Source organism: Micropterus salmoides, unplaced genomic scaffold (assembly GCF_014851395.1).
Source record: "Micropterus salmoides isolate LMB-PRFRI ecotype aquatic unplaced genomic scaffold, ASM1485139v1 Ms_hic_scaffold_2151, whole genome shotgun sequence".
In the NCBI taxonomy this organism is placed as follows: Eukaryota; Metazoa; Chordata; class Actinopteri; order Centrarchiformes; family Centrarchidae; genus Micropterus; species Micropterus salmoides.
The window spans coordinates 3,505-16,092 of record NW_024041320.1 but is presented as its reverse complement, the minus strand read 5'-3'; the positions used below and the strand labels follow the sequence as shown (position 1 = coordinate 16,092).

General features: G+C 38.9%; 1 protein-coding gene across 1 annotated transcript; it reads left to right on the top strand.

Annotated features, from left to right (window-relative positions):
- Positions 1 to 3,689: 3,689 nt before the first annotated feature.
- On the top strand, positions 3,690 to 12,297 carry LOC119916757 (RNA-binding protein 7-like). The gene is made up of 5 exons (XM_038736732.1): positions 3,690 to 3,886; positions 4,164 to 4,326; positions 9,440 to 9,515; positions 11,195 to 11,288; positions 11,508 to 12,297. Exons 1-5 carry the CDS (start codon positions 3,794 to 3,796, stop codon positions 11,865 to 11,867), a joined length of 786 nt encoding a protein of 261 aa, XP_038592660.1. The 5' UTR covers positions 3,690 to 3,793; the 3' UTR covers positions 11,868 to 12,297.
- The last annotated feature ends 291 nt before the right edge of the window (positions 12,298 to 12,588 follow it).

The following is a 12,588-nucleotide window of genomic DNA, read 5'->3' as shown; positions in this document are numbered from 1 at the left end:
TTTTAACAAGATCGAGTTCGTTTTAGAAATCTAAAGCAAAATGTTTTTTTAATTGGCAAAGCAAAAATACACAGTGTTGCATACAGTCAGTTTCTGTAGGTAGTAATGAGGGTTTTACAGATTCAGCAGGTCTGCCTGTTTTGTCTTCCAGTTCACTTACCCCTTTCCCCCATCTCCACACTGTATGCTTTGTCCTGTGGAACAGCACTTTCATAGTGCTCTCCTGAATTCCTTCCAATGGTTATAAAAAGGGAGGAGGAAATACATCAGGGAGATGTATGGGGTAATGGCAATATAGGGACCCAAAATAGATTCAAGGGCTTTAGTCATCAAATAGTATACTGCACAGGTGTGGTTTTATGGTTTAGGCTTTTTTTACGACTTCCATTGCAGCATTTTAAATCATAAGTATTTTGTGGGAAAGCGCCAATACATCCAATACGTCAAGTGTTAACAACTACACACAACAGCAAAGGTCCCACAAGACACGATGTGAGCCAAGATTTTGGTGTTAAATTGCAGTGTTTATTGCCACATGAGTAATATTAGTGATGGGAACAGCACCTTGCATGGAATAAATATGTCATTGAGATTGCAAGGTGTAGAATCTTCTCTAATAGCTATAGCATTTGGTCCACTCCAATCTTTCTTAACTTAAACAGCAAGAAAAGTAAAAGAAGGACGGTCAAATTGTCGTTGATGTGCCATCGCTGATTCTCTTACTTGAGCTTTAACAGGTCACAATCTGTGAGGATATTTTCCAGGCTTGAAGGAAAAAATCATTACAGTTTAAGCTAATCTCATTAATATGGAGGACTGTCACAGAGGCCCATCTGATTAAGGTGGAAGTCAAGCCTCTCACGCCACTCACTTGACCTTCACACTCCTCCGCACTTGCTTCCAGGCGCTTGATCATAGTGAGCCATGAGGTGAGAAAACCTTCCCCTTATAGCCACAGAGGAGAAAAGGGACTATATTAGCAAAGACAGAAAAATGTATCAAGTGTTTCTAAAGGCAAACATCAGTGCAAAGGATATTAAAACAAAACATTAAAAAATAGATATAAGGCAACATTCAGGGCATTGTTTAACTTTTCTTTGTAGGCCAGCAATGCTGTAAGTAATTAATTAAATGACTGGCTTGTTTTCATGCTGGTTCACGGACTTATTGAGAGATGAATGAATTGAACTACGCCACCGTTAATGTCATAGTAACATCTGTGCTTTTTCTACTATGACAAGTCAAAATGCCTGCTGTGAAAAGGGCCTTTTGTGTCTTGGACAGAGGTGGGTAGAGTAGCCAAAAACAAGTTCTCAAGTAAAAGCGCTCATCAAAATAACTACTTGAGTTAGAGTACAAAAGTATTTACTTTACTTGAGTAGCGAGTAACTTAAGAAATAAAACAAATTTGCCCAACCCTTTTATTTGATGTGGATGTGACTGGAATTGTTTCAGGTACTGATAGTGAACATACCCTTGTATTTATTTGTGATAAAATGACATGTTATCATCTCCTGAATAACATATAGACCAGGACAATCTTCCCAGTCTGTAGTTCTCAAGTGTGATACAAAATACTACATTAATATAATAGTCTGTTAAGTATGCCACTAAGTAAAGATGGTTTAAAACTATACATTATTTTTGTTTTTATTGTCTCCTATATTAAATTATAATTAATTAATTAATTAATTATTAATAATAAACAATTCAAATTAGGAGATAACGCTGTGATGTTTCATAATTTATGATTGATTAATTATTATTATTTATTAATAATTAATTATTTATTATTCTTAAACTTATTAGCATCAACATATGAGCTCTCTGTCAACTCAGTGTCAGCAGTGTCCTCTGATGTACTGACTTCACAACCGGAGCCCTGTAAATATGAGCTGCTAGCACTATTTGAAAGCCGTACTACCATGCTGTAGCTTCAGCCATTTTTCTGCTCTGGCCAGTCATGTGGATGTGCAACTGTGGTAGAATAACAAAGCATAAAATAAAAAGCAGACCCATACTTGCACAGGCTTGAGTGTGCATACACATCTAACAAAGCATGGGATGGCTTCTCTTTCTCAGAAAAGAAACGGAATGAAAATGAGAGGGCAGATGAGGACAGTCATGTTTATGTAGCCTTGCCTGTAAAATGGAAGTTATGAGTTGCTTAATCAATAAGTCAATGAAAATGAATCTACAATGAATTATTATTATTAAAAAAATTATTTAGCAAGAAACAAAAAGCCAGACATTCTCTGGATTCAGCTTTATTATCTATATTTCAAACTGTCAGTCAAAACCAACAAAACAAGCTTCTTTTCTTTTTTTTCTTTTTTTTTTACATTTGAGGATGTCAACTTAGATTCTGGGAAATTGTGAATTATGATATATATATTTACTTAGAGATTAAACAATTTGTCTTTAACATGTATTTAAAATTAACCTAGAAAATAATTAATGGATTAAAGCTAACACATTTTAAATGTTCAAAGCTCTACTGTTCCGTGCTATTGTTGTAGCTATTTAACTAATGTCACCAGTCTGTAGATGTTGATGAATCAAATTCATTACACCAGTTCACAGGTGCCCCATACCACACAACAACATTTGTAGTCAGAGGTCACCAAGCATTCTAGAGCAAAACTGCCAGCAAGTCAGACACACAACAGCAGACCATCATGACCGCTCCAAACAAACCCACACAGTGTTGATACAGAACTAAAGACACATAAAATACAGTCTGCATTATTATCTCAAATTCCTAATTTTTTATCATTCTCATCAAGTTTAAAGTTTCACCTTACTCTTTTTTAGCAAATATCTCCTTTCCTCTTGCTCATGTTGACTGTGAATGATGTAATCTGCGTCCAATAAAGCAGTAGTCATACACTGTTTTGGGGGAATTGGGAATTTTTGGGAATTCCAGAGTTTATTGTAAAAGAACTCACAAAAGACTTCAAATGAAATAATAAACTCTATATTGTGTAAAAATGTATCTCTACAATAACTAATCCCCGATTTCACTGCTCATGCCTGAACACCAGTATTAGCTGACAATTACATAAAATATGAAATTATAATGAAATGACAGGGTTGGCTCTCAGCTAGCTAACATCAGATTGCTCATTTTAAGTAAAAGAAATGCTAATTACAAGTCTCTGAAGGTAGGAAACTTAAGTGTATTAAAGCAGCTAGATAGTTACTACTGACATTAACCTGCTCTCCGTTGGCGTGTGATGCACCGGACTGGAGAAGCTACGCTGCGAATGATGCAGACAGACAAGACGTTCAACTAACGTCAATGTTAGGGAATGGTACAGTACGTTTTAGGGGTGTTTGAAATCGTATTTCAAGATTGTTGAATATAAGTCATGAGTACGGGAAATACATTGTAATATTTAAAAATACAGATAAGAAAGACCCGCCTGAAATGTTGGTTTTGCCTCTTGGTGTGGGGCTAGATCCCTCCAATCCCCCCCGTGTTTCGAACCATGATTAAATATGTCATGTATTACAAAATGTGTTTAATGAAAACATGTTTGCATCCATCAGTTGTTGGAGTTTTATGAGCTAGTCTCAAAGCAAACAAAACATTTACAGCGTCGATGAATACGCGTGTATGCATGTGTCGTAAAGTAGCCGCCTTTCAGTACGACGGGAAGCAGAAATGTAACGGCATTTCACTTTACGACAACCTAGGCCTTCCATTTATATTGAGCAGACGGCTTATTTAAGCTAGACGCTAGCAGCCACAACATAAAACTTGGAGAGTGTCAGTATTTGCTCAAATACAATGGGAATAGAGGACGAAGCGGATCGGACGCTCTTCATAAGAAACTTAGATGCGAGAGTGACCGAGGAGCTTTTGTTCGAACTGTTCTTACAGGTGCTGTTGTCGCTAAAGTTAGCCATAGCTAGCAAATGTCAAGGATAGCATAACACAGACAATGCTAGCAAATCGAAATCGAGTTGAGGTGGTCCGAAAATGTTAGCTTAAGATACGAAGTGTGCAATACGTGTGGCCCACTTACATATGTTGTAACGCAAAGTTTTGTTGTAACACGCTGTGGACAATTTCGTGTTCTTGAGTCGATTACGGCAGGTAGCTAACGTTAGCTATAGCTAGTTATTGTTTGTGTACACTCATTTAATTGTTTTTGCAGGCAGGACCTCTCATCAGAACAAAAATCCCCAAAGACTCGGATGGGAAACAGAAAACATTTGGTTTTGCCGTTTACAAACATGAAGTGTCCGTGCCATATGCCATGCAACTACTCAACGGGACATCGCTGCATGGGAGAACTATTCATGTGCAGTTCAGATCAGGTGAGTTGACTGTCATTTGTAACCAGTGACCCGTTTTTTTTTTAGTTTATTTATTTATTTATTTTTACATCTTTGTCATATACAAACATTACTTAAGCTAATCTAATGGAGTTACACTGATAGACACATGTCGAAGTAGCCTCAGTTTGTTCCACACGGGTCACAGATTTCATGGTTTTCTTTAAAAGACAATTATCCGGTGTTGTAGCCCTACTGGTTTTCAAACTAACTGGTTGCCGTGCGCGTGTTGTGTGCAGCAGCTGCGGACTGACTCCATCCACAGATTCAAAAACCTGTTCCTGGCGAGTTTCAAGTCGCATCTTTAATCTTCATTTCTTTTTCCGTATGTGGCTATATAATGTAGTGCTCACTTATGCAATCATGATAGCCGCAGTAGATTAAAGGTGCGACTTGAAAATGGCATATGCCGCCTTATCAAAAGTGGTAGGTCAGTAGAAAATGGCATATGGTGAATTGCCATACGTATGCCTGGTTAATGTTCCACTCCCTGGAGTATGATGTGTGATCTTGTTCTACGAACACATTTAACATGCCATAGCTTTGGGTAAATTGGTAAGGATTTATGAAATGACTGTAATTTCAAAAGCAACATATCCCAACAACAGAATCGCCAAGAGAAACTTTACATCCCTTTATTTACGGTGCTCCATTGTCAGTAAAGACAAAAATAAAATATACATTTATGCCAGGAGCTCATTTGCATATGTGTCGGTGTATTGGTGTGATAGTCCGACAGTGGCTTACGACTTTCAAGCGGCATGGAAACGGTATGTGCTGATGGAACTCAGAGGGCATACCACTCTAGGGATCAGCATTTGCTGCTGAACCTCTAGTGGCATATCATCAGCCACTTCTCGATCTCTGCATCACTCTCAATACTCGCTGAAACTATGCCAAGTACTAGTACTAATTTACCTTTGTTGTAGAAGTTTCTCCAGTTTGTTACTATCATTAATTACAATACTGCTTGTTTCCTAAACATGCCAGTTTTAAGTGTCCCTGTGTTTATTTAAACTTGTATCACACAGTGCGGGGTTCCCACGCATCTTGGAAAACCTGGGAAACAGTTGAAAAATTTTCCAGTCATGGAAAACATATGGAAGATGAGTTAAATTTCCTGGAACACGAGTCAGGTCACATGGTAGCACAGCACTATGGAAACTTAACTTTTTGGCTCACCTGCCAAGGTGGCTGGTAGATGGAAAAAATCCTCCAAATTTTTGATATTAAATGTACTTAAAACATAACATTAAATTGGTATAAACTTACAAGATGCTTATAAATCATTCAACTTAAACCTCCTCATTAGAATGCTCACTTTCTACAATCACCCTCTTCTGGCCTCCTGGTTCTGATGGAGTCCTGGTGCCACAGCATCACAGCTTTTGTGGGATCAACATTTTTTTTTATACAGCCTATGGATCATTCTCCTTGATCTCTGGGGAGAACAGCAGGGCCATTAGAAGATCTGAAAGCTTGTCAGACACTGACTGGACCGCCAACTACTCAGCTAAAAGCTAAAAACGCTCCTAGTACAACTTTTGTAATTAGCTCCTAACACTAGCAGCTTTCACAGAGGTATGGCGCCAATCTGCCGACTCGCTGCACTTTATGAAAGGTATGGAGCAGAATTTTTCCGCCTCTGAGCAGGGAAAGTTGGTGACAGGCACGAGACAGAAAGACTAACGATCACAGCCGACATGCCGTGGCACGCTGCTCGTTCCTGTAAAGCCGAACCGCTATGTGAAAGCACACGATTGCAGGATAAAGGCCTTATCACATGGGATAAAGGTGCAAACTTTTGTTCAGTATGAAGAACCGACTGCGACATAAATGCGGATATTCTTTCTGTGCTGATCTCTATGAAATCGGCTACACTCTCACCCCTAAAATCCACTGGCTATGGCGCAGTTGTCAGAGCTAATCGTGGCCATTATAGTCGATGCTCGTGAGTCCACCAGGCGCAGTGGCCGCGCGCCCGAGAAGCGGCGCTCCGTTCTGCAGAGAATTGGGCTGCGGTCAAAAAGTCAAAATCTCCTTTCCCAACCTCCTCTCTTTGACCTCCATGGAAAACGTCATGAGGTCAAGGAAAGATGTAAAGGAGAATCTATAAGGACTTCGGGAAAGAGGACCGCGGGGCTCAGAGATTCCGACTGCTCTTTTCTAAGCGACGGCGGATGTTACTGAAGTTGCTTCACGTGGTAAAACTACAATATTCCGAAGATGGACTACAAAAATCAATCGGAAATCAGCGTTGATAATGTGGCAGGCCGCAACAAACAAATCAGTGTGTGGGACGCCTACTGTAGAGGTTATCCAGCTTGATCTTTGCCTTTTATTACGGGTGTCCGCATCTGCGACTGAAGTAAAATTAATTTGCTGAAGGCTGCAGTACATAACGTGAGGCTACATGCTGCAACAACATTAACAGATTGCATGCTTCTCCGTTATTGTTGACAGTTTAAGACAGGCCTATATGCATATTAGCAAGTTATGGCATAAGAGAAAAGGCCAATGGTAACTTGCATGGTGATCAACCTCCTTTATCCGTCATGGTTGGTGATTTATTTATTTCTTTATTGTAGAAAACACTTAATGGCTTATTTCACCAACCCGAAACATAAAATGGTGTTGAAACAGTATTGGATTACAAAACAGCCAAAAGAAAACAAACCAAAAGAAAGAAGGTAATTGTGAGTCTTATTAAAGTATCATAATGTGCGTCTGTATTGCAAGGGTCTTGCTAAATGTGGTTGATGGATTTTATCGTTTGAGAACGTGCGCCGCTTTAAATGTTGCCGCCACAAGGAATTGTGGGACGGCATTCTCTCCTTTCCTTTCATAAAGGATGGTCCGGTGTACCCTATGCTAAAAGAGATATGAAAGGGAGCATTGAAGCACTTTTCCTTAGCTTTTAGAGAATTCGAACAGCTCTTATCATGGCTGCCACTGAAATACAGTACTTCCGGTTCACTTCACTCAGTTAAGAACCTTCCTAATCAAAAATACTTTTTCGAACGCAGCCTTGGTAGCAGGTCTATTTTGCTGCAAGCCGCGTCAAGCAGCACAAACCAGGCAGGAAGTCAGACACAGAACGGCATTGAGAATCCGGGCAATTTTCAAAATAAAATACCCTGTGGAGACTCTTGATCGTAAAACAACAAACACGATTTAAAATAACAAATAACAAACATTTATTAAAATAACAAACAAAAATAAACAATTTAACTACATAGCCTACTTAATCATAGTAGAAGCACAAAATGCAAACTCTGATTACCAAATCAACAAAATCTAAACATGTCAGCAAAATCAGACAGGCAAAAGGCTCTGATTGTGAAATGCACCTTGTGGGAAATGCAGCCTGAAGTTAACGGAACGAAACGGGATCACATAGAGCTGTGAAGGATGTAGTAGAAGCACAAAAGGACAAATTTAATAAGTAAATAATGTGTTCTGAGACGCTTCCAGTGGACTTTGACGCTGGGCTTTGGGCGCAGCCGTAACTTGCTGTAGCCGGAGTCAGTGGATTCCTGGCGTCACTCTCCCTTCCCGACTCCTGTTGCCTGTCCCCTAATGCCACGAATCTACGCCAATCAAACACAAGTAACCTGAAATGAACACAAACAATAACAACAAATGAACGCCCCTAATCGGTGTTACACGATTTTTGATACCTTGGTACATTGGGGACTAATTTCAGTGTGACACACATCCACCAACGCCAGTCTGCTTCTAATTACCGTCAAATAGAAATTATATGCTGGATATATTAACCCGCCAAGTGGCGGGTAGCCCTCCAACATTTGGCCGCCAAATGGAAAAAAAACACCCACGGGTGGCGGGTGTTAATTTCCATCCCTGTTGCATTATTCTCCAAAGATAAATATTTGTCACTAGTAGCTTTTAACTGTGGTAGTTTTTATTAGGTTTATAAATTAATGTTTTCTTCTCAACTTGTTTTTAATGGTTGAATGTTAAATTGGTTAACATGTTTAGTTCATTTGCTGAAGTTGACATTTTGCAAGCAAATCAAGCTAGCAAAAGGTTTAAGGTTTGTGTTTCCACTCTGGCTAGGAGCAATGGGTTCAAATGTGTTTTGGTATTGTTGAGGAAGTTTGATAAAAGTGAATAGGAGCCCAGCTGTATGTGCATCAAACACCGGCTAAAGACTGGCTAACAGCACTTTATTTTTATTTTTTTTTCTTTCTTTGCTAGCATTGACTCTTCAAACTCAATGCTACGTTATGATAAAATGGACCGTAATATGACATGAAACTTTTTAGCTGTAGCTCACAGTGGGTTGTAATTAGCTTTGTTCGTAAAGGGGCTAATGTATGGTGTGATAAGCTGATTTATACCACGGCTTTGTTTAATTTCCTGTTGAGACATGTTCTTTAGAACATCAGTTAACTTTTGGTATTTGCACACCTATGAAGTAGTCCCAGTAATCATATTAAACATGCATATCAATAAACCAAGTTTGTTTTGAAGTTTAAATAAAATGTGGTGTTGTGACAATGGTCTTATAGATGTACAGTGAGCAGCTTTTCTGAACTAGGTTTTTGTACCTTTTTTACTTCATTTGCGCTAATGGACCTCAGTGATTTTTGAAGTCTATTTGTGTAGAGGCTCTTCAGTTACTTGTGTTCAGGCAGCAGTGATTAAAATATTCATAAGAAAAGTACTTGCCAAGCATAGAACACAAATTGCTTTCCAACAGAAACAAAATTACAATGGCATAACTAAAAAAACGTATTAAAGCATAGCTTTAAAACGGGGCAAGATCGATTTTATCATAATTTCTAGATGAATTCATAGATTTTATAATAAGTTATAACCGTAGTCTGCACATCTTTAAAATTAGACTTCCGCTGGGAGGAACATATTTGTGTATGACGTGATCCTGTTTCATACCAGCTACATCATCACTGAAAATGTCTTTGGAAAAGAGTGGGAACCCTGACGGTGTGAAACACAATAATAAAAGTACAAGATTGTTGCACTTGCACAGTGTGGCAGTTATTTCCAAACTTGAATTGTTTTGTCCTTAACTAATAAACTGTGTTTTGTTCCCTTTGCCCCATCATAGGTAGCAGTCACAGCAGCAGTCCAGGGAACTCGCAGACTTCAAGTCCTGCAAATACCCCAAATCCCCATGGCCAGAGGTAATGATGTCTCATGAACAGTTTGTCCAGCAACAGTGCTTGCAACAAAACCTTGTTACCATCAGTAGCGTTACAGCAGCCATTGGCTCGTCATTGCCTCTTAGCCCTGGTCCCTGTGGGGGATTTGTTCTCAAAGATACTTCCTCCTTATTGAATATTACTTGGACATTGGACCTTTTTCATGGTCTTGGCAGTGCCTTGTGTACAAAAACTGGCGCTCTGGCAAAATATGTGGTATGAAATGGGATTGGACTGGTCTGTATTTACACACACAGAAGACTCGGTGTGCAATCCTTTCCACGTTTCATGCCAAATTTCATGCACCAGTGCCTATTTAGGGCATTTGCTGGAAAACTTGAAAGTATTAGCCCTAGTTAAATTTGGCAGTATCAGTCCAGTTTAATGTAGTCTTGCATTCTGTGGTGCTTAAATTATGTCAATCTGTTCTACTAGAATTGAGAAAAGCGTAACTTAACATATTTGTTGGGAAAGACAGACTTGGTAGTTTAAAAAAACTGTTCTTTCTTGTTCAATTCATATACCTTTTTCTACATGTATCCATCTAGAACTAATTGGAAATTTTGTATATATGTTTTAACTAATTATGTAACTGTCACTGCAGCTATGGAAAACAAATCTGTGAATAGAAAGCCTCAATGAGATCATAATGATTGTAATTAAAGTATGCCCTTTTAGCCCTCTTACTCCATACTTTGGCATGGCTAATCCCCTTTGTGACTGTCACTACTTTCCACTGTTGGCTTGGGGACAGCTGAGTTCTTTTTGACAGCAAGGAACTTCACAAAAGGAAAACAAATTATCTAGTTCAGTTATGAATAATGCACTTATTGCAACATCAGTTGAAGGTAAATACCCAGTCCCTTGGATCTGTCAGACTTTGTTTTCTGTCAGTGCTGATGGACATGTTGATAGGTTATTATATCGCACATCTCAGCAGTTCTCTCTTGGTTTTTCAACAACCGCAGCATAAATTCAACATGCCAATTATCTTGAGCATTCTCCCAGTTGATGCAATGGTGATATCTGGCTGGTGTGGGTGGATGGATGAATTGTGTGGAACTAGCTCCTGATTGTTCTTGTCTTGAAGTCTTAGTTTGTGTTGGCAGGTTCTTGTTTACATCACGTTTGATAAAGGGATGTACTGTACTAAAATCTTTTATCTGTCTGTATTCACAGGTGTTTTAAAGTTTTACAGTGGATCTTAATGATCGTTGTGTGGTTGAATCACTCATAATCAAAACAATAGGAAAGCACTCTTGGATGGGTGTCACCCTTCATTATATTACCACCTGTATTTTTGCTGGCTTTATTGTTAGAGACAGATTATCCTTTTATTCTCCCAAGTGCTCATTTTTATCCCCCTCTTGGATATCCAGCTGAATATCTATGTGAACATGACTCAGAAGTAGTTTTTCAAGTGATTCTATGACATCTTAAAACGCATGACCTTTCTGTAAATATAGAATAGGTGAAATAAGGTCAAAGCGTGAATAAAAACATGAACTGGCAATAATTAAAATAATCAGAAATGTTGACGTCAGACTTTGATTTTATGGGAAGTAGATGGGTCAATGTGCAGCTGACCTTATGTAGACTTGTTGCTCTTTTCATTCATTGCTTTAAGAGAAAATTGACACTGATTAGCTTTACTCTTACAGGACCCCCATCCAGTTCAGTTCTCCACCGTACACTCCTCCGCCTCAAATGCAGAGGTCTTTTTCGTCTCCTGATAATCTGCAGAAGAATGTCATGGTAACCTTTATTTTATGCTTTTTCTTTTTTAATAAGACACAGCACTACTGTCTCTATTTAAGATGTGATGTATAAAGACATGCTCTCTGCTTGTTCAAATGTGCCTATATGAAGAAATGTGTACACTGTATAATTTGACAAGAATAGAAATGCACTTTTTGGCCTAAGTGAACCGTATGAAACACAGGTCCTGTTATCAGCCTTTTCTTTCATCCGTAGATGAGCAACATGATGTGGCAGCTCCAAATGCAGCAGTTTCAGCAGTTGAATGGCAGCTCCTCCAAGCCTCTGCAGAGGCAACCACCTGGAGGTGGAAATTCTGGCAGAGGTGGCTCAAGGCAACACGATAAAACCCCCTATCGGCATCAGTCATCCCAGATGAACAGCAGTGGCAGAAATCAGCGCTACACAGAGGAATCAAGTTCCGCCCGTCATCAGCAACTCGGCCACAGCCGGGACAACTACCATCAGAATGACAGGAGTGGCAACCGACACCATGACAGCAGAGGTGGCAACAAACATCATGGCGAGAGGGGTGGCAGCCGTGGCTACCAAGATAATAGATGGCGACGATATTGAGACACAAAGGGATTTCTGTAAAGACTTCAGTCCTTCACAAATTTGTGGACAGCTTACTTAAAAAAAAAAAAAATCATCAATTATGTTGACAGATTCACATGTATACTCAGGTTGTTTGTACATGATCGAGTTTGAAGATTTAATAACGTATGCCTTAGAGCCATTTTTTGTTTACTTTTTAAGGTGTTTTTAAATTTGTACACTTCCATGTGAGCTTTTCCTCACAGATGTTGCAGATATTTTGAGGGGAAGAACTGTATTGTCATGGGAGCAAGGGGGAAAAAAAAAATCAGACATGGCTGGAAAAAAACATGCATTTAAAAAAAAAAAAAAAAGATTTAGGATATTGGCCGGTTTTTATGTTATGCAAATAGTAATGAAATGGTGCTCCCAGAACTTAAAAAATTCTTCAGGTACTTTTGCAAAAAAAGAACAAATGTTTCAGCTAAAGATTCCACCAGCACCACTTTTACTGCCACAGGGCACCATCCTTTCTTAATGTTAGATCTATCCTTGCTCTTTGTAAAAAAAAAAAAGCAAAAAAAAAGGGCTTTATTTTAGTTTTTTTATTCTCAGTCTGTAAGACAACCATTTTAAAATGAACATTTTCATTCTTATAAAGCTCCTTTCATTTGATTGTTGCATTGTCTTTCTTCTGGCCACAACACAAATGCCTGGGACTTGGCTGTTCATCATGAATGCTATTTACAGCTCTTTGTGT

What these genes read in the sequence shown, in the direction of transcription:
- LOC119916757 (XM_038736732.1), top strand. Translation starts at nt 3,794, where the DNA reads ATGGGAATAGAGGACGAAGCGGATCGGACGCTCTTCATAAGAAACTTA. An exon ending in CCAAATCCCCATGGCCAGAG is followed by an intron (nt 9,516 to 11,194) that starts GTAATGATGTCT and finishes TTACTCTTACAG; the next exon opens with GACCCCCATCCAGTTCAGTT. An exon ending in ATCTGCAGAAGAATGTCATG is followed by an intron (nt 11,289 to 11,507) that starts GTAACCTTTATT and finishes TTTCATCCGTAG; the next exon opens with ATGAGCAACATGATGTGGCA.